The following is a 22,744-nucleotide window of genomic DNA, read 5'->3' on the forward strand; positions in this document are numbered from 1 at the left end:
GTGGCGATTTTACAAGGAAAATATTGGTATTTTGACCATTTTTGTCGAAATCAGAAAAACATATATATGGGAGCTATATCTAAATCAGAACCGATTCCAACCAAATTTGGCACGCATAGCAACAATGCTAATTCTACTACCTGTGCAAAATTTCAACAAAATCGGAGTTAAAAATTGGCCTCTGTGGTCATATGAGTGTAAATCGGGCGAAAGCTATATATGGGAGCTATATCTAAATCTGAACCGATTTCAACCAAATTTGGCACGCATAGCAACAATGCTAATTCTACTCCCTGTGCAAAATTTCAATTAAATCGGAGTTAAAAATTGGCCTCTGTGGTCATGTGAGTGTAAATCGGGCGAAAACTATATATGGGAGCTATATCTAAATCTGAACCGATTTCAACCCAATTTGGCACGCATAACTACAATGCTAATTCTACTCCCTGTGTAAAATTTCAACTAAATCGGAGCAAAAAATTAGCCTCTGTGGTCATATGAGTGTAAATCGGTCGAAAGCTATATATGGGAGCTATATCTAAATCTGAACCGATTTAAACCAAATTTGGCACGCATATCTACAATGCTAATTCTACTCCCTGTGCAAAATTTCAACCCAATTGGGGTAAAACTCTGGCTTCTGGGACCGTATTAGTCCATATCTGGCGAAAGATATATATGGGAGCTATATTTAAATCTGAACCGATTTCAATCAAATTTGGCACACATGACTATACTACTAATTGTACTCCTAGTGCAAAATTTCAACCAAATTGGGCCAAAACTCTGGCTTCTGGGGCCATATAAGTCCATATCGGGCGAAATATATATATGGGAGCTATATCTAAATCTGAACCGATTTCTTCCAAAATCAATAGGTATCTATTCTGAGCCAAAACACATACTTGTGCCAAATTTGATGTCGATTGGACTAAAACTGCGACCTAGACTTTGATTACAAAAATGTGTTCACGGACAGACGGACAGACGGACAGACGGACATCGCTATATCGACTCATGAGCCCACCCTGAGCATTTTTGCCAAAGACACCATGTGTCTATCTCGTCTCCTTCTGGGTGTTGCAAACATATGCACTAACTTATAATACCCTGTTCCACAGTGTGGAGCAGGGTATAAAAATGTATCTGTTTTTATACCCACCACCATAGAATGGTGACGGGGGTATAATAAGTTTGTCATTCCGTTTGTAACACATCGAAATATCGATTTCCGACTATATAAAGTATATATAATCTTGATCAGGGAGAAATTCTAAGACGATATAATGATGTCCGTCTGTCCGTCTGTCTGTCTGTCTGTCTGTCTGTTGTAATCACGCTACAGTCTTCAATAATGAAGCAATCGTGCTGAAATTTTGCACAAACTCGTCTTTTGTCTGCAGGCAGGTCAAGTTCGAAGATGGGCTATATCGGTCCAGGTTTTGATATAGTCCCCATATAAACCGACCTCCCGATTTGGGGTCTTGGGCTTATAGAAATCGTAGTTTTTATCCAATTTGCCTGAAATTTGAAATCTAGAGGTATTTTGTAACCATAAAGAGGTGTGCCAAAAATGGTGAGTATCGGTCCATGTTTTGATATAGACCGATCTCCCGATTTTACTTCTTGGGCTTATAGAAACCGCAGTTTTTATTCAATTTACCTGAAATTGGAAATCTAGAGGCATTGTAGGACCACAAATACGTGTGCCAAAAATTTTGAGTATCGGTCCATATTTTGGTATAGCCCCCATATAAACCGATCTCCCGATTTTACTTCTTGGGCTTCTAGAAACCGCAGTTTTTATTCAATTTACCTGAAATTGGAAATCTAGAGGTATTGTAGGACCATAAAGAGGTGTGCCGAAAATGGTGAGTATCGGTCCATGTTTTGGTATGGTTCCCATATAAAACGACCTCCCGATTTGGGGTCTTGGGCTTATAGAAACCGTAGTTTTTATCCAATTTGTCTGAAATTGGAAATCTAGAGGTATTTTGGGACCATAAAGAGTTGTGCCGTAAATGGTGAGTATCGGTCCATATTTTGGTATAGCCCCATATAGACCGATTTCCCGATTTTACTTCTTGAGCTTATAGAAACCGCAGTATTTATTCAATTTGTCTGAAATTGGAAATCTAGAGGTATTTTCGGGTCATAAAGAGGTGTGCTGAAAACGGTGAGTATCGGTCCATATTTTAGTATAGCCCCCATAAGAACCATCTCCCGATTTAACTCCTTGGGTTTCTAGAAACCGTAGTTTTTATCTGATTTGTCTGAAATTGTAAATATTCTGGTAGCTTAGGCTCACAAAAACGTGTATCGGATTAAATTTTTATCGGTCCATTTGGTAATACCTCCATATAGACCGACTTCACTTCTTGAGGGTGTAGAAGGCGCACTGATCATGAAAATTGCTTGAAACTCAATATTAAATTTCCAGATTTTACTTCTACAGATTTAAGATTTCAAATCAAGACGTTATTTTATAATTTTCTTGCACACTTACAAGAGATGTTAATGATTCCTCTAAAACTCAAACAAAAATGGTTCTTATAAATCCAGAATCTGATATAGTCCCCATAGGTGAAATCTTTAAATTTATCTTCGGGAAGTGTCCTCAAGCCCTCCTGAAATTTCAAAGGAAACCCTAATATTTAGTTCATGGTGGTGGGTATTTAAGATTCGGCCCGGCCGAACTTACTGCTGTATATACTTGTTTGTTCTGCATTTTGATATATGGAATAATTTATTTTTATTTGCAGTTAGAGCAGCGTTTGTTCATTTGCACGACTCAAATATGGAATGATTACTTATTATTGAAATAGAGCCAAAATAGAGTGTATAAAAATATGTGATGTTTGCTTGCACGACATAGTAAATACAAATAAACAATGAATTAGTTTATAAATAAATCGAAACAAATAAATAAAGTTAATTTTGTGTTTTCTTTTCTCAAGTGGCGTCCTTTTTTCGACGATGAAAAAAGTTTTTTCATAAAGATCAAAACATTTTAGGTTGTGACCATGTTCTTTTAACTACACCCTCAAAAAAAATCGCTTCTTTAACATATGTTCCAAACATATTTTGCAGGAAGCACATATATTATTGGATACTGCCGAAACATTAATATGTTTGTTCTATGTGAACATATTATATGTTTGGAAGCATTTTGAGCCCAAAAATATTATATGCTTGGAAGAATTTTTCCCAAAGACGATTGTGCTCATTCCCTAACATACTCGTTATTTTCACTTCCACGAAATATTTTAATTCTTGGCACCTTTTTCTGTAATACAAATAATGTTGAAGAAATTATTCACTTTTATAAATTTTTTTAATTTTACCTTTCGCCTGCACGGAGAATCGAACCGAGAACCATACAGTTTGTATGCCAACACACTATCCACTGGGCTACGTAGCTGTTATGGTCACCAGCAGATAATTATCGTTATAAGTTACATTTATATAGCATAGTTTGCAGCGCCCACGAGCCCATGCAAACATAATATTATTTAACAGAAACATACATTTGTTTGCCACGTGGAGCAGTGGTTAGCATGTCTGCCTTGCATGCAAAGGGTCGTGGGTTCAATCCCTGCTCCGACCGAACACTTTTTTGTTTTTTTTTTTTTTTTTTAAATTTACACATTTATATTTATACTATATTCAATTTTTATAATGAAACTTCGAAATGTGGGTTATTAAAGATTTATAGTCATTAACAGTGTTTGATATAAACGAAATTGACTGATTTTTGGATAAAATATTATTTTTTTATTGCAAAAATAACAATTTTGTAACAAAAAACTGTTTTTGATACAAAACTTTAAAATTTGAAAGGAATTCAAAAACAAACAAAAGAAGAACGTGGAGTCGAGTATAAACATACATAAATAATTTTATAATATAAACATACATTTATTTAGGCGTGGACAGTTTTTTACTAGCATTTAACACCATCGCTCTAAAATGCCTTTTATTTTTCTTTAATAATTCATTTTAAAGAAAATAAACTTTTTAAATTGTTTTAGCTGCAAAACTCGAACTTAATGCCCGCTTTTATATTTGAAGGTGTCCGTCAACTCCTCTTGGACTACTTATTAATAAAGAGGAACTAAACTTTGTTTTTATACATTTTACTGTGTAATTTTCCACTATTTCCTCCTTATTTCATTTTACTGTCCCAACTCTAAAAAGAGTATAGTGCCCTTTCGTTATTTTTATGAAGACCCCTGATTTCTTTTAACGAACCAAGAAAAAAATTGTGCCCATAATGCCAAAATGATAAACAAAACACATGTCCACACATACATATTCTCTTGGTTCCGAATGTCCATTCTCTTTATTCAAATTAAATAATATTTAGACTTAAGCATATCAAATTTTTGGCCTTATCATAAAACAGTTTTCCGAAACAACATACCAGCGGCTTCACAGAAATTGTTCTCTTTTGATTCTTTCGCTGTGTTATGTTGATATCTTTCGTCAACTCTCCCGGTTTCCATTTCTCTCTCTTACTCTCTCTGTCGCTTTGGATAAAATATCACAACATATGTATGTTTAGTCGAAATTTGTAAATTTATATATGTTGGCATTCACACATATGATTTTTATGAAACATTTATGCCCCAAACATAATATATTCTAACATATTAACATAGATATCCCAAACATTTAGTGTTAGTTTAGGAACATTACATGTTTGCACTTAAATATATTGTGTTTTAAAATTGTGCCCGAAACACACTTTGTTTATATCGGAACATATGAAAAACATATTTTTCTAAGAGTGTAGGAGCAAAACATTTTAATGAATACCATAACATTTTAAATCGTGGCCATTGTCTTTTCATTCAAACAAAATTCTTTTTATCAATATAATAACATTTTAGATGAGGACAATTATATTTTTCTTAGAACCATGTTCACTGAGCCAACATGGTTGCAGGTTAAAATGTTACATGGTCGCCGCAAAAATAGCTCCTATCATATTATTTTGCTCTTCGAATATGATTGTGACAATCATGTTTCTTCTCTGCGTGTTGAAAGAAAAGGTGTGGGTCGATAAGCCAGCAACAATTCAAGAGCTAAAGGATGAGATAATTCGGCACATTAACGGCATAGAACCTCCATTATGCCTCAGCCTCATCGAAATAAATAAATAAAATAAAATTACAATAATTTCCTAAATAGTTTGTGTTTTATTCAAAATCAACATCGGCCCTTGAAATTTTAACCACCCTTTAGTACTAAGGACATTTCTACAAATTCGAACTCCAATGTTTTTTTCTTTTTTTTTTTTTTTTCAAAATATTGTTAGGAGAAGCAAGGACAAATCATTCACGGACAATACATTTTCTTGAATTTGTCGCAAAATGTTTACTTATTATATCACAGTATATACTCCAGTTTAGTTAAAATTTTGTAAAATTCCAAGTGGAGTAACTTTTGTGTACACATAAATTCTAATCAAATAAAAAAAATAATAATTATACATATAAAATAATCCCGTATAGTGGTAATACCACTGTTACCATTAATCTTTGACCAAAAAAAAAAAACGGAAACTTCCCACTATAAAATAATGAAGCTTGTTCATATATGAGTCCATATATTCCACCAACAATAACAACATCCGAAACAACAAGCAAGTCCCAAGGAAAATGAATGTAATACATAAATTATGATTTAATTTTTGTGTGAACACATCGTTCTTGTCCATTCTTCGCTTGTTTGGATTCTCATGTTTACACACTATCCCCTGCTTTACATGTTATGCCCTCGAGAAGCATAGCAAAGAGTCCTTTTTTCACTTACCGTTATAAATATCTGATGCTGTAGGCACATGTTCTGTATTGAAACGATTCTCCAGATATGAGAGTATTAAATTGGTTTTCCCCACGGCACAATCACCAACAACCACACATTTAACACAGGGCTTTTCCTGAGATTTCACGGAATTTGTTTCTAAAAATGGAGTGTGAGAAAAAAATATTGAAATGTTAGATGTTTAGAAAAAAACAAGAGCAAACGATAATGATAGTCTTTAAGAGAGAGAGAGAGAGAGAGAGATAAATTGATTGTGCCTATATATAGTTTGACAAATAGATGTTCAGATCGAAATATAATATAATGGTCAACCATGTGGTTTAAGATTTAGATAAAACTCGTGTGGGCCCATTCACAGAAAAAGTACGTTGTTAAAATAATGCTAAAACTAACTTACGTTTATTGGAAAAAATTATTTTTATTTTAGTTTAGTTTATTCTTATTATTTTTTAATCTTACACAGCCCAATATTTCAATAATTTTTATACCCACCACCATAGAATGGTGAGGGGGTATAAAAAGTTTGTCATTCCGTTTGTAACACATCGAAATATCGATTTCCGACTATATAAAGTATATATATTCTTGATCAGGGAGAAATTCTAAGACGATATAGCCATGTCCGTCTGTCTGGCTGTCTGTCTGTTGTAATCACGCTACAGTCTTCAATAATAAAGCAATCGTGCTGTAATTTTGCACAAACTCGTCTTTTGTCCGCAGGCAGTTCAAGTTCGAAGATGGGCTATATCGGTCCAAGTTTTGATATAGCCCCCATATAACCCGACCTCCCAATTTGGGGTCTTGGGCTTAAAAAAACCTTATTTTTTATCCAATTTGCCTGAAATTGGAAATCTAGAGGTATTTTATGACCACAAAGAGGTGTGTCAAAAATGGTGAGTATCGGTCCATGTTTTGGTATAGCCATAGACCGATCTCCCGATTATGTTTCTAGGGCTTCTAGAATCGATAGTTTCTATCCAATTCGCCTGAAATTGGAAATCTAAAGGTATTTTAGCATCATAAAGAGGTGTGCCAAAAATGGTGACTATCGGTTGATGTTTAGGTATAGCCCCCATATAGACCGATTTCCCGGTTTTACTTCTTGGGCTTTTAGAATCCGTAGTTATTATCCAATTTGGTTGAAAATTGAAATCTAAAGGTATTTTAGGACCATAAAGAGGTGTGCTAAAAATGGTTAGTATCGGTCTAGGTTTTGATGTAGCCCCCATATAGACCGATCTCCCGATATGGGGTCTTGGGCTTATAGAATCCGTAGTTTTTATCCAATATGCCTGAAATTGGAAATCTAGAGGTATTTTAGAACAATAAAGAGATGAGCCGAAAATGGTGAGTATCGGTCCATGTTTTGGTATAGCCCCCATATAGACCGATCTCCAGTTTTTACTTCTTGGGCGTCTAAAATCTGTAGTTTTTATCCAATTTGCCTGAAATTAGAAATCAAGAGGTATTTTAAAACCCTAAAGAGGTGTGCTGAAAATGATGAGTATCGGACCATGTTTTTATATAGCCCCCATATAGACCGATCTCCTGATTTTATTCTTCGGCTTATAGAAACCGTGGTTTTTATACAACTTGCCTCAAATTGGAAATCTAGAGGTATTTTAGGACCATAAAAAGGTGTGCCGAAAATGGTGAGTATAAGTCCATGTTTTGATATAGCCATCAGATAGACCGATCTCCCGATATTACTTTTTGGGCTTCTAGAAACCGTAATTGTTGTCCACTTTGCCTGAAATCGAAAATCTGGAGGTTTTTAGGAATATAAATAGCTGTGCAAGAAATGATTTTATTTTTAGGCTTCTAGAATCCGTAGTTTTTATCTAATTTGCCTGAAATGAGAAATCTAGAAGTATTTTAGGACCTTAAATATGAGAGCCGAAAATGGCGTGTAGTGGTCCATGTTTTGGTTTATCTCCCAAATAGACCGATCTCCCGATTTTTCTTCTTGGGCTTTTAGAAACCATAGTTTTTTTATTATTATTAAGTATTTCAGGAACATAAAGAGGTGTGCCGAAAATAGTGAATATCGGTCCATGTCCATGCACTGATAATGAAAATTGCTTGGAACTGAATTATAGTTTCCAGATTTTACTCCTGGTAATCATTTAAATAATGGGGGTAAAAATCTACAGATGTTAGATTTTAAATCAAGGCGTTATTTCATCGTTTTCTTGCACACTTGCACACGATGTTTGTGATTCCTCTAAAACTCAAACAAATATGATTCTTATAAATCCAGAATCTGATCTAGTCTTCATAGGTAAAATCTTTGAATTTATCTTCGGAAAGTGTACTGATTGAACTGATCTGCTTGTCATCAAATCCCCCTGAAATTTTCACAGGAAACTATAATATTTGATTCATGGTGGTGGGTATTTAAAATTCGGCCCGGCCGAACTTACTGCTTCATATACTTGTTTGAACTAAATTTGGGAAAAATTTTCAATTTCAATGGGAGTGCAAATTAAAAATGCGGGATTTTTCAAATGTTTGAAAATTTATAAAAAAAAAATAACATCAATCGAAGTATTGTACATCGCTACACGTACAAAAAGGACTGTTTTTCATATGTTTAGGTGTAAAAATTATATGTTTGGAACTCAAAATTTTTAACACAATATTTTTAAATGCAAGCATATAATGTTCATAAACTAGCATAACAGGTTTGCAACATATATGTTAATATGTTACAACATATTATGTTTGGGACATAAAATGCTTGTAAATATAAAATGATTGGGTGCAAATATATATTCATTTAGAAATAGCCTATAAACATATATGTGTTTAGAAAGGGAGACCTACAGAGTATGCTGCAAGTAAACGAATGGAAGTAACCAATTGGCGCCTTAAAAATATGTATACACAAAGAAAATTCCATTAAAATTCTACCAGTGTAAACCTAAGTTGAAACATAATATGTTTGAACAGTACAAACAATATTTTGTTTGGACCAATCCTGAAAATACATATGCTTGAAGCAAAATGTGTTTGGGGCATATCCCAGCAAAAAATTTTAAGAAATCTAGAAGCAGTAAAAAATTTCCTTAAATACTGTATGCGCTAATATTCAGCGCATACTTTTTTGCTTACAAAAGAAGGAAAAAAAATCGTCGATATTTAATTCATGCTGATTCGGAAACAAGAAAGTAAAGGACATACGATTTAATGCATACTATGTCGTTTACAAAACAGCACAAAAGTATGTTAGTTTCAAACTCGTTGTAAAACTTTGTCGAATTTAAAGCACTTGGGTATGCGAGATCTCATTTAGTGCATCCTATCTCGTATACTTTGATGCACTAAAGTATGCAAGCTTTAACTTAGTTTTTAAACTGTGCAGAATATGAAGCACGTTAGTAAGCGAGTTGGATGATTAATGCATCCATCCTCGTATACAAAAATGCTGTAAAGTATGTAAGTTTTAATCTCTGCTTCATACGATCGCTCACGATGAAAACCGTAATCTTGTATGCGTCGTAGAAAAAATTGAGTATGGTCATCAGTTTGTGTTTGAAAGTTGTGCCAAGAGGACGTGTTCTCGCGTGTGCGTTTTTTGTTTTGTTAGAGTTATTTGTTTTTGTTTTGAGCTCTGATAGCATAAAGCTTTGGTAAGTAAACCCCACTGTTTTTGTTTTTTTTTACTTATTTTATTTGTAATGCCGTTTGTAGTACGGTTCGAAATGCCAAAATTAAAAAAGACTATTTAGCAATGAATGATATTATAAATATATATTTATTTTAATATTTTATTTTTATTTTTTATCCGTTTTAACAGGTTGCCACAATCAAACATATTTTAGGAAAGAGAGATTTACAAAAATCTATTAGAGAAGTAGCAACAGCAATGCGGAAAAGGCGTATTTTTTTTATTTCTATCATATTTTTTATTTTTCTATTCTATTTTGTATTTCTATCATATAAGTATTTTTTTTCTCTGAAAAAATAATTTTATTTTTTGTTGATGTGGTGTGAGTTCCTGGAGAAATCATATTTCTCAAGACTGAATATAAATTTTAAGTTCCTTATCTTTAAAAGCCCTTATATAACACCAAGTATTATAATTACTTAAAGTTAATTAATTAAATGTTAATAAAACAACAACAAATGAAAAAGAAAACAATAAATGGATGATATTTTCCCTCAATATTAAACAAATAAATAGTCATTATTTCATCACATTAAATAGGCGAGGAAAAAGCGCTTCACACAGAGATATTTTTTCATGTACGATGAGCTGACATCCAGCGCTTTTGTAAAGTGTCACAAACTACGCTTGTTTATGGGCTTCTAAGTAAGCATAAAGTAAGCGCATTTTCGCGAGACATTTCTTTATAAATTCACCAATGAATTCCTCGCTTTGGCAAGCGCTGCCTCTGACAATTCTCCTTTACAATTGCGATGAAAATTCATCAAGTTTTTTGCTGGGATGTTACAGAAGTGATTTTTTTGAGGGTATAGACACTGCTTTTTCGCATATTTCTTTCGAAAGATTTTTTCTTTACACTAATGATTTTGGCATTGATTCCGAGCCAAAGAAGCATAGAATTGAAGATAGAATACTTTTAATATATATGCCTCGTTTAAATTTGAGGTTTGAGTACTCAATTGAGGAAAAATTTTTAATTTATTATTTTTTCAGCTTTTCCCGTCATGTGCTATCAAAGTCCTTTGAAAACATGTTAACGAGACAACTTAAATTACCAAATTCAGACTCGAATCCAAATAGAAATTATGCTATGTTTCAAGTAAAGAACGTCTTTAAAATAAATTGTTGAAAGACATCTTCAATTTTTAAAATTTTTTTTTTGGTTTTGCTTTATAGTCAAGATAAAAAATGTCAACAATTTTAAAGACTATTTCATTAATTTTAAAGAATTTTGTCAGAATTATTAAAACCAAGTTCACCTTAGTGCAACAACATTTCCTTTAATCTAAAGATCCACCGTGGTGCAATGCCCGCCGTGCATACACAGGATCGTGGGTTCAAACTCAGTTTCGACCAAATACCAAAAAGTTTTTCAGCGGTGGATTATCCCACCTCAGTAATGCTGGTGACATTTCTGAGGGTTTCAAAGCTTCTCTAAGTGGTTTCACTGCAATGTGGAACGCCGTTCGGACTCGGCTATGAAAAGGAGGCCAATGGTTTGCTCCGATTTAGTTGAAATTTTGCACAGGGAGGAGAATTAGCATTGTAGCTATGCGTGCCAAATTTGTTCAGAAATCGGTTCAGATTTAGATATAGCTCCCATATATATGTTTTTCTGATTTCGACAAAAATGGTCAAAGTACCAACATTTTCCTTGTAAAATCGCCACTGCTTAGTCGAAAAGTTGTAAAAATGACTCTAATTTTCCTAAACTGTTAATACATATATATCGAGCAAAAAATCATAAATTAACTTTTGCAAAGTTTCCTTAAAATTGCTTCAGATTGAAATGTTTCCCATATTTATACCCTACGCCACACTGTTGAACAGGGTATTATAAGTTAGTACATATGTTTGTAACACCCAGAGGGAGACGAGATAGACACATGGTGTCTTTGGCAATAATGGCCAGGGTGGGTCCCTGAGTCGATATAACCATGTCCGTCTGTCCGTGAACACATTTTTGTAATCAAAGTCTAGATCGCAGTTTTAGTCCATTCGACTTCAAATTTGGCACCAGTATGTGTTTTGGCTCAGAATAGAACCCTATTGATTTTGGAAGAAATCGGTTCAGATTTAGATATAGCTACCCCTATTTATATTTCGCCCGATATGGACTTATACGGCCCCAGAAGCCAGAGTTTTACTCTAATTTTCTTAAAATTTTGCACAAGAAGAACAATTAGTACTATAGTCAAGTGTGCCAAAATTTTATTGAAATCGGTTTAGATTTACACAGTCTCACATAAGTTTACATACCCTTGAGGTTTTTACCTTATAACTAAACATGTTTCTTGTTGTTGTTTATAATCCACACTAAAAACATCTTCTTGAAAATGGACAAATACTTTGTTTTTCAAATTAATTTACAAAATCTAAAGCATATATATGCATATTTTATTATATTTTAATAATTAAAGAAAATACAATTTCTTAAACCGTATGTAAACTTGTGTAAGACTGTGTAGATATAGCTCCCATATATATCTTTCGCCCGATATGGACTAATGCGGTCCCAAAAGCCAGAGTTTTACCCCAATTTGGTTGAAATTTTGCACTAGGAGTACAATTAGTAGTGTATTCAAGTGTGCCAAATTTTATTGACATCGGTTCAGATTTAGATATAGCTCCCATATATATAGTTCGCCCGATTTATACTCATATGACCACAGTGGCCAATTTTTAGCTCCGATTTAATTGAAATTTTGCACAGGGAGTAGAATTAGCATTGTAGATATGCGTGCCAAATTTGGTTGAAATCGGTTCAGATTTAGATATATCTCCCATATATAGCTTTCGCCCGATTTACGCTCATATGACCACAGAGAGGGAGTAGAATTAGCATTGTAGCTATGTGTGCCAAATTTGGTTGAAATCGGTTCAGATTTAGATATGGCTCCCATATATAGCTTTCGCCCGATTTACACTCATATGACCACAGAGAGGGAGTAGAATTAGCATTTTAGCTATGCGTGCCAAATTGAAATCCGTTCAGATTTAGATATAGCTCCCATATATAGCTTTCGCCCGATTAACACTCATATGACCACAGAGGCCAATTTTTTGCTCCGATTTAGTTGAAATTTTGCACAGAGAGTAGAATTAGCATTGTAGCCATGCATGCCAAATTTGTTTGAAATCGGTTTAGATTTAGATATATCTCCCATATATAGCTTTCGGCCGATTTACACTCATATGACCACAGAGGCCAATTTTTAACTCCGATTTAGTTGAAATTTTGCACAGTGAGTATAATTAGCATTGTAGCAATGCGTGCCAAATTTTGTTGAAATCGGTTCAGATTTAGATATAGCTCCCATATAGATGTTGTTCTGATTTCGACAAAAATTGACAAAATACCAATAAATAAACTTTTGCGAAGTTTCCTTAAAATTGCTTCAGATTTAAATGTTTCCCATATTTTTTTTACTAACATTGTGTTCCACCCTAGTGCATTAGCCGACGTAAATTTTGAGCCTATAGATTTTGTAGAAGTCTATCAAATTCTGTCCAGATCGAGTGATATTTAAATGTATGTATTTGGGACAATCCTTTATATAAAGCCCCCAACACATTTGACGGATGTTATAGGGCACCGAAAATTTAGATCTACAAAGCGGTGCAGGATATAATATAGTCAACCCCTCCCGACTATAGACTTTTCTTACATGTGTTTTGTAGAGGGTAAGCATATAGTTGCCCATTTCACTAATTTGTTTTTTGCTTCTTTTCTATTTTGTATTTCAACTTGAAGTAAACATTTTTTTTACAGTGTAAACATTTTGTCTAATACAAAAAAAGTGTATACCAAAACAAACTAATAAGTTATGTGAACTGAAAGTTTTGCGACTACACCAAAATAAACTGTTGTTATTTATTTCGTAATTTTGCCAGTCTTCCCATGTTTTTTGTTTATTTGGGCCCCTAAGACATGTTAATACCTTAATTAACCAAACAATGAAGATAAGAAAATGATACTGCAGGCTTTAGCTTTTAGATCAGACACTATATTGAAGGAGGGGTAGCCAGTAACTAACTTTCAACGATTTATTGAATATGGGTGGGTGCAATGGAAAATAAATCTGTATTTGTCAGTAAATAGAGATAAGAGTTTATCGCCAAGGAAATTCTATGAACAAAGGGCTTAGGAAAATCATTGGGTTTGAACAATCTTTTGAGAAATGGGATAGCAAAATATTTAGAAATTGTGTAAGAGTTTTAGCTAACCAGGCGTAAAATATAAATATAAATTATTTTTATAGAAATGTTTTAAATGGGAACTTATAAAATTTATTTTTTACAAAGTTAAGAATACAATTTTTGTGAAATGAAACTTCGACCTACCTCTTAAGGAGCAATTTCGTTTTTACATTAAAAAAAGGCTTGGAAAAAAATGCTGGAGCTTTATAGTATGTTATATTGATTCCGAGCTAAAGAAGCGGAGAATACAAGCAAGGATACTTTTAAGACACAATTTTCGATTAAATTTGTGGTTTGTGTTCTTGATCCTAGGAAGCAAATTTTAATTTTTCGTTTTTTCAGCTTTTTTCTTCATTCCTTGATTGCATTATCAAAGTCCTTTAAAATCCAGTTAACGATCACTTTATTTTCCAAATATAGACACGACTTCCACTAGAAATTATGCAATGTTTCAAGTAAAAAACGTCTTTAAAATAAAGTGTTGAAAAACATGTCCTATTTATGAACGATTTTTTGCTTTGTAGTCAAGATGCAAAAAGACAACAAATTTAAAGACAATTTCATTAATTTGAAAGAATTTTTCTGAATTATTAAAATCAAGTTGACGTTACCTCACAAAAAATGTTCTTTCATGTTATGATACCCATGTTTAAGTCAAATCACTTTATTATAAGGACAATACGACTTCATTGAAAAATTTATCGACTGTTGGACGAAGAAAAATCTTTATATTAGAGAAATGCGTCTTTTATGGTAAGCAAAATTTGCATTTGAAATTTTAAGGACATGCAATCTTTGGCCTCACGACAATATTTTTTTTTCGGTGTATTTATAATTCATCACATCGTAAAGCAATAACAAACACTGAAAAAATATATTTGTATGAGACCAAACATTTCTTGTCCTTAATATACGAATGCGTTTTTTTCTGATATAAGAAAAAAATCTTTTTTCTTGTAAAAAATCGAAAAAAAAATTTTGTGGTTCTTATGAAAAAAATGTTTTTTTCTTCGAAAGACATGTTTTATTATTTTATTTTAAAATTTCAGCATTTGCAATATTATATATTATGATGCCTCCTATTAGCGACAATTTGTGGGTGTATAAATATCCCTTGAATTGTAAATGTGTTGAATTCTAAATATTTTTAAAATTTTAAAAATAAGGAAAGATAAGGTATTTATAGAAAGTTTTATCAACATTTTTTAATTGAAAAGTTTGCCAAAATTTTATTTTTATAGAAACTTTTGTAAAAATTTTATGTTTAATGAAAATTTTGTTAAAATTTTATATTTAAAGGACATTTTGTCAAAATTTTATATTTAAGGAAAATTTTGTCAAAATTTTAAATTATAGAAAATTTTGTCAAAATTTTATTTTTAAAGAAAATTTTGGTATTGAATTGAATATTGAATTTATAGAAAGTTTTATCGACATTTTTTATAGAACATTTTGTCAAAGACATGTTTTAATATTTTATTTTATAATTTCAGCATTGGCAATATTATGATCGCTCCAATTAGCGATATTTTTTTTTTATAAATATCCCCTGAATTGAAAATGTGTTAAATTTTATATGTTTTTACGATTTTAGATAGCATCAATAACGATAAGATTTTTAGACAATTTTATCAAAATTTAATTTTTAGAAATACTTTTATTAACATTTTATTTCTATTGAAAAAATTTATAAAAATTTTATTTTTATAGAAAATTTTGTCAAAATTTTTTTTTATAGAAACTTTTATTACAATTTAACTTCTATAGAAAATTGTGTCAAAATTTTGTTTTTAAAGAAAATTTTGGTATTGAATTGAATATTGAATTTATAGAAAGCTTTATCGACATTTTTTATAGAACATTTTGTCAAAATTTTATTTTTACAGAAAATTTTGTCAAAATTTTGTTTGTATAGAAAATTTTATTTTATAGAAAAATTTGTCAACATTTTATTTTTATATAAAATTTTGTAAAAATTTTATTTTTATCGAAAAATTTTCAGAGTTTTATTTTTATGGAAAATTTTGTCAAAAAATTTTTTTAAAGAAAAATTTGTCAAAATTTTAATTTTATAGAAATATTTTTCAAATTTTTAATTTTATAGAAAATTTTCTCAAAATCTAATTTTTATAGAAAATTTGGTTTCTGGTGCCTCATGGAGGAACAAATTTCATTCGATTCGGTTCAATTATACCCTCTCTTATTAACATACAGTGCAAAAATTGGTTCATATCGATTTATAATCATTTATAGACGCCAATATATTTACACCGATCAAGCAATGAATTGGCTTATATAGGTATTTAATCTGCCTTTTCAGTCTAACATAGACTCCATATAGACTAACTTATAACTTCGAACTTTTTCTTCGAAAGATGTGTTTAAATATTTTATTTTATAATTTCAGCATTGGCAATAAAGGGTGATTTGTTAAGAGCTTGATAACTTTTTTTTTTTAAAAAAACGCATAAAATTTGCAAAATCTCATCGGTTCTTTATTTGAAACGTTAGATTGGTCCATGACATTTACTTTTTGAAGATAATTTCATTTAAATGTTGACCGCGGCTGCGTCTTAGGTGGTCCATTCGGAAAGTCCAATTTTGGGCAACTTTTTCGAGCATTTCGGCCGGAATAGCCCGAATTTCTTCGGAAATGTTGTCTTCCAAAGCTGGAATAGTTGCTGGCTTATTTCTGTAGACTTTAGACTTGACGTAGCCCCACAAAAAATAGTCGAAAGGCGTCAAATCGCATGATCTTGGTGGCCAACTTACCGGTCCATTTCTTGAGATGAATTGTTCTCCGAAGTTTTCCCTCAAAATGGCCATAGAATCGCGAGCTGTGTGGCATGTAGCGCCATCTTGTTGAAACCACATGTCAACCAAGTTCAGTTCTTCCATTTTTGGCAACAAAAAGTTTGTTAGCATCGAACGATAGCGATCGCCATTCACCGTAACGTTGCGTCCAACAGCATCTTTGAAAAAATACGGTCCAATGATTCCACCAGCGTACAAACCACACCAAACAGTGCATTTTTCGGGATGCATGGGCAGTTCTTGAACGGCTTCTGGTTGCTCTTCACTCCAAATGCGGCAATTTTGCTTATTTACGTAGCCATTCAACCAGAAATGAGCCTCATCGCTGAACAAAATTTGTCGATAAAAAAGCGGATTTTCTGCCAACTTTTCTAGGGCCCATTCACTGAAAATTCGACGTTGTGGCTCGTTAGTAAGTCTATTCATGATGAAATGTCAAAGCATACTGAGCATCTTTCTCTTTGACACCATGTCTGAAATCCCACGTGATCTGTCAAATACTAATGCATGAAAATCCTAACCTCAAAAGAATCACCCTTTATTATGATCGCTCCTATTAGCGATATATTTTTTTTTGTATAAATATCCCTTGAATTGAAAATGTGTTAAATTTTATGTTTTTACGATTTTATATGTTTTACGATAACGATAAGATTTTTAGACAATTTTATCAAAATTTTATTTTTATAGATACTTTTATTAACATCTTATTTCTATAGAAAATTTTATAAAAAAATTATTTTTATAGACAATTTTGTTAACATGTTTTTATAGAAACTTTTGTGGCAAAATTTTATTGTTATAAAAAAATTTGTTATTTTTTTATTTAGTAAAAACCTCTTAGTTGCAGAGGTAAAAAATCTATAATTTTTGGTAGAATTCTACCAACTATGGCAACAGTGTGTCTAAGTCTATGGCCTCCAACAACCATGCTAAGATTGGTCCCTATCGGTTCATAAATAACATATATATAGTCACCATATAAACCGATAAAACGTGATTTTACTTCTTGAGCCTCTTGGAAAAGCAAATTTCAAATTTAATCTGCCTTTTTTGTCTAACGTAATCTTTTTACTTAGAAGACTATGTCAATATTTCGCCTGTCGAATAAAGTCTTTAGCAGAGATGGTCTGTATCAAACTTTTTTAGGTTTGCGACTGTCGCAAAGTTGTAAACGTCGTAAACGTCACATACGTGTCGTAAATGTAGAAAAAGTAACAAAAGTCGCAAACTCAAAATACTTTAGTCGCGTCAGCTAGGCAGCAAATTCGATGATATCCAAGACGATTGTATGTGCGAAGAGAAGTTTTAGTCCCCACATTTTCCCTATTGCCTTTTGTATGAGTACAGGGTAACCGTGGATTTTCTCGTCCTTTCTTAGTTTTAAGTTCAGTCTCCTGTCCAATATAACCCCAAGGTATTTTGCACACTCACTAACGAGAATTTCGATAGCACCTAAGAAAATAGGCTTGACCGTGGAAAAACTTTCCCAAATTTCTGCAGAAACTCACAGCGAATGCTGTCAAGCTAAATTAAAAATTTTCAGGATTTCTTCTATTCAAAATTAGGTTTTCTACCGTAGGTTTACGACTTTTGCGACATACATATTATACCGTCGCAAATGTATGTCGCAAAAGTCACAGTTTGTGACAGGCCAACCCTAGTCTTTAGTAGAACATTCTACACCCTCAAAAAAATCGCTTCTGTAACATATACCCCAAGCACATTTTGCTTCAAACTTCCATTCTTTTACTTGCAGCTTACTCTCTAGGTCTCTCTTTCTAAACACATATATGTTTGTAGGCTATTTTGAAATTAATGTATGTTTGTATCCAAACACATTATATTTACAAAAATATTATGTCCCAAACATAATATGTTCTAACATATTAACATATATGTCGCAAATATGTTGTGCTGGTATATGAACATTATATGCTTGCACTTAAAAATATTGTGTTAAAACATTTGAAATCCAAACATATAATTTTTACACCCGTGTATAAACATTGGAATTTAGTGGCACAAAATCATCATCGTTTAAATAAACTGGCAAATACGGCAAACCTAACTCAGACGGGTCAAGTCCTGCACAAAAGTTTGGGCATAAGCAACATTTCGACGTTTGGAGTAAATTACTAGCTTCGCGATTTGTGTGGTTCTGTAGGCGGATGGGTTCTTATGTCGACCATTCCGAACGCCAACGTAACCTTGGGACTATTCCAGAGTAGTGATTGACTGTGTTGAACCGCAATTCGAAAAGTTTCAGCGTAGTTAAAAAACCATGTATCTGACGCACATCGCCCGCCTGCTACAAACGTTTGTCCTATGCACAGTATTCTCTTGAAAAAATCCACAAATATTTACTAGTCGAATTAGAGAGTAATCGCAGTATTTTTTTTATTTTTTTCAAAAGGATCACAAAATATACAGTTTCTGGATGTCGACCATGGCACATTCATATAAACCAAATATCAATTTGAGGTATGCATTGAATAACTAGAATTTTATCTTATATCTCAATTTTAATTAATTAAAAAACTTCCATTCCACATCTGCCACAACCACGTCAACATGTAATTTGTGCAAAAATTCATTTTCTAATTAGTTTTTAATTTATTTCAAACTTCAAAGTTGGCTAACGGTTGCAAGTTAAGTTGCCCTTAAAATGCAATTGCATTTCTGCATTGTTGACTGCCACAGGCCCACCATCTTCAACCACAATTGATTTTTTTTTTGCTCTTCGAAAACTTGAAATGCTAAAAATTCCTAAAGCTCCCATCGAAAGTACTATTTGAGAAAATGCAAGGATTAGCACGTGGTCATGTCAATGTTACTTACCTCTGGAAGATTTCTTGGTTTTACGTTTTCTCAATAAAAATTTTGCAGCTCCCTTTCGACAGCTATTACCGTCATCAATGGTTGTGGTGGTGGCTATGCCATCATTGCTAGCTGATGTTGTGGTACTATCATCGCGTGATGTAGAGCTTGTATAGCTTGTGGAAGCTTGTTTTTGCTGTAAAAAAAAAACAAGAGAAGAAAAAAACGCTAATATAATAAAAATGAATAAAAATTGTTGATGTAAAAAATGGATATATATAGAAAGAGTATAATCCAATAAAAATCTGGAAAAATGACTTGAGAATAAATTTATTGGGTTAAGCAACAAATGCAGCATTGTTCTACATTAGTCACGAAATTAATTATTCCTTTTAATAATGAATTAAAACTGATTTAGTATATAAGTAGAAAATGCGTCGTAACATGAACTAAAGTCGCCACTTAATTTTAAGCAATTTCCTAAATATTATAATTTATAAAGAATTTTCTATTAATTACATTAGCGTAACTAGACAATTATCCTGGACAACATTTTCTCTGGGAAACGAAATTTTAGACCAATGAAGTATTCCATTGTTTTTAAGATTGTTTTTCAGGCCTGTGATATACCTCATTGTGAGTTCAGTTATACTTGTGTTTTAGTTATTTCCTCAAAACATAGGAATAATTGATTTTCTACGTTTCAGAAATTGTTGATTTAAGGTGAAAAGAAAAAATTGTATAACAATTTTCTAAAGAAAAAAAAAAACTATACAAATTTGGTGACCTAATCCCACATACCAGGTATACCGGTATGAAGTGAGCGTCAAGATAAAATTTCTCGATGGAGAACATTTGTTGTGAACGAGCCCTTATTTTTATACCCTCCACCATAGGATGGGGGGTATATTAACTTTGTCATTCCGTTTGTAACACATCGAAATATTGCTCTAAGACCCCACAAAGTATATATATTCTGGGTCATGTTGAAATGACCCAGAATATATATGAGTCGATCTGAGCATGTCCGTCCGTCCGTTCGTCTGTTGAAATCACGCTAACTTGCGAACGAAACAAGCTATCGACTTGAAACTTGGCACAAGTAGTTGCTATTGATGTAGGTCGGATGGTATTGCAAATGGGTCATAACGTATAGCCCTCATATAAACGGACCCCCAATTTTGGCTTGCAGACCCTACAAAAGAAGCAAATTTCATCCGATCCGGCTGAAATTTGGTACATGGTGTTAGTATATGGTCTCTAACAACCATGCAGAAAGTGGTCCATATCGGTCCATAATTACATATAGCCCCCATATAAACCGATCCCCCGATTTGGCTTGCGGAGCCTCAAAGAGAAGCAAATTTCATCCGATACGGCTGAAATTTGGTACATGGTGTTGGTATATGTTCTCTAATGACCATGCAAATATTGGTCCACATCGGCCCATAATTATATATAGCCCACATAGAAACCGATCCCCAGATTTGACCTCCGAAGCCTTTTAGAGGAGCAAAAGTCATCCGATCCGATTGAAATTTGGTACGTGGTGTAAGCATGTTGTCTCTAACAACCATGCCAAAATTGGTCCATATCGGTCCATAATTATATATAGCCCCCATATAAGCCGATCCCCAGATTTGACCTCCGGAGCCTCTTAGAGGAGCAAAATTCATCCGATCCGGTTGAAATTTGGTACGTGGTGTTAGTATATGGTATCCAACAACCATGCAGGAATTGGTCCATATCGGTCCATAATTATATATAGCCCCCATATAAATCGAGCCCCAGATTTGTCCTCCTGAGCCTCTTGGAGGAGCTAAAATTCATCCGATCCGGTTGAAATTTGGAACATGGTGTTAGAATGTGGTCTCTAACAAACATGCAAGAATTGGTCCATATCGGTCCATAATTATATATAGCCCCCATATAAACCGTCCCCAGATTTGTCCTCCGGAGCCTCTTGGAGGAGCAAAATTCATCCGATCCGGTTGAAATTTGCAACGTGGTGTTAGTATAAGGCCGCTAATAACCAAGCCAAAATTGGTCCATATCGGTCTATAGTTATATATAGCTGATCCCCAATCACACAAAAATTGGTCCATATGGGTTCATAATCATGGTTGCCGCTCGAGCCAAAAATAATCTACCAAAATTTTATTTTTATAGAAAACATTCTCAAAATGTCATTTCTATAGAAAATATTGTCAAAATTTAATTTCTATAGAAAATTTTGTCAACATTTTATTTCTATAGAAAATGTTGTCAAAATTTTATTTCTATAGAATTTTTTTCTCCAAATTTTACTTCTATTTTACTTTTATAGAAAATGTTGTCAAAATTTTATTTTGTCAAAATTTTATTACTATAGAAACTTTAAACTTAATTATATACGTATTTAATCGGCCTTATTTAGTTTAATATATACCACGTATGGACTACGTGGTATATATTACGGTGTTAGGAAGTTTTAAGATACCTTGCCATCGGCAAGTGTTACCGCAACCCAAGTAATTCGATTGTGGATGACAGTCTTCAGTAGAAGTTTCTACGCAATCCATGGTGGAGGGTACATAAGCTTCGGCCTGGCCGAACTTACGGCCGTATATACTTGTTTTCTGTTAGTTTGATGTGACTTCTTTGAAAAATATTTAGTATACATCAAGTCATTGATGATTTGCGGAATACATATTTTTTTTCTTTTGAATAAAAGTGCTGTAGAGTTGCATCGACTGCTTGTCGAGGCATATGGTGATCATGCTCTATCAGAAGCAACATGCAAAAGATGGTTTTAACGATTTTGATGTGAGAAATGAAGAACGTGGAAGACCACCAAAAAAGTTTGAAGGCGCCGAATTGCAAACAATATTGGATTGAGATGAATAGCAAATGGCAGCAATTTTTAATGTGCCACAAGAATCACTTTCTGACAGTTTAAAAGCTATGAAAAAGATCCAAAAAGTGTGGAAAATGAGTGCCACTACTCATTTCACACAGGTATACCTTGTACATACGTTGCGATTTTTAATTCAAAACGGAAAACCATGGCAACGAAATAATAAAGAACATGAAACCAAAGAAATATCCTAAAAGAAATAATTTAATATACTCAAAGCAAAAAGATAGTGGGACATGCAAATCTTCTTCCTATCATATAATCGAGAAAAACCAATTCAAGTTTGATACATTGAAGCATTCAAAATAACTACTGTGATTGTTTTGCAGTCTTTAGCGAAGTCGCAGCTCTAGACTCGGCCAACAAATATGCTGAATATATTAAGTCAAAAAAATTTCACCTTCATGCTCAAAACCCCAAAAATGTCGAAAAATATTACCAATTTTTCACAATTTTTTTTTACATTATCGTAATTGACCAAGGCGTATCCTTACCGAAAAGAACACACTCCAAGC

General features: G+C 33.0%; 1 protein-coding gene across 1 annotated transcript in view; it reads right to left on the minus strand.

Moving 5' to 3' along the window:
- The window catches only part of RhoU, a 453,815-nt gene that overhangs the window by 48,491 nt on the left and 382,580 nt on the right, over positions 1 to 22,744 (minus strand). Inside the window, 2 exon segments of the mRNA XM_075298733.1 lie at positions 5,818 to 5,967; positions 19,355 to 19,529. Of these exon segments, the coding sequence (XP_075154848.1) occupies positions 5,818 to 5,967; positions 19,355 to 19,529 (325 nt within the window).

The sequence above is a fragment of the Haematobia irritans genome, chromosome 3 (assembly GCF_050003625.1).
Source record: "Haematobia irritans isolate KBUSLIRL chromosome 3, ASM5000362v1, whole genome shotgun sequence".
NCBI classification, from domain to species: Eukaryota; Metazoa; Arthropoda; class Insecta; order Diptera; family Muscidae; genus Haematobia; species Haematobia irritans.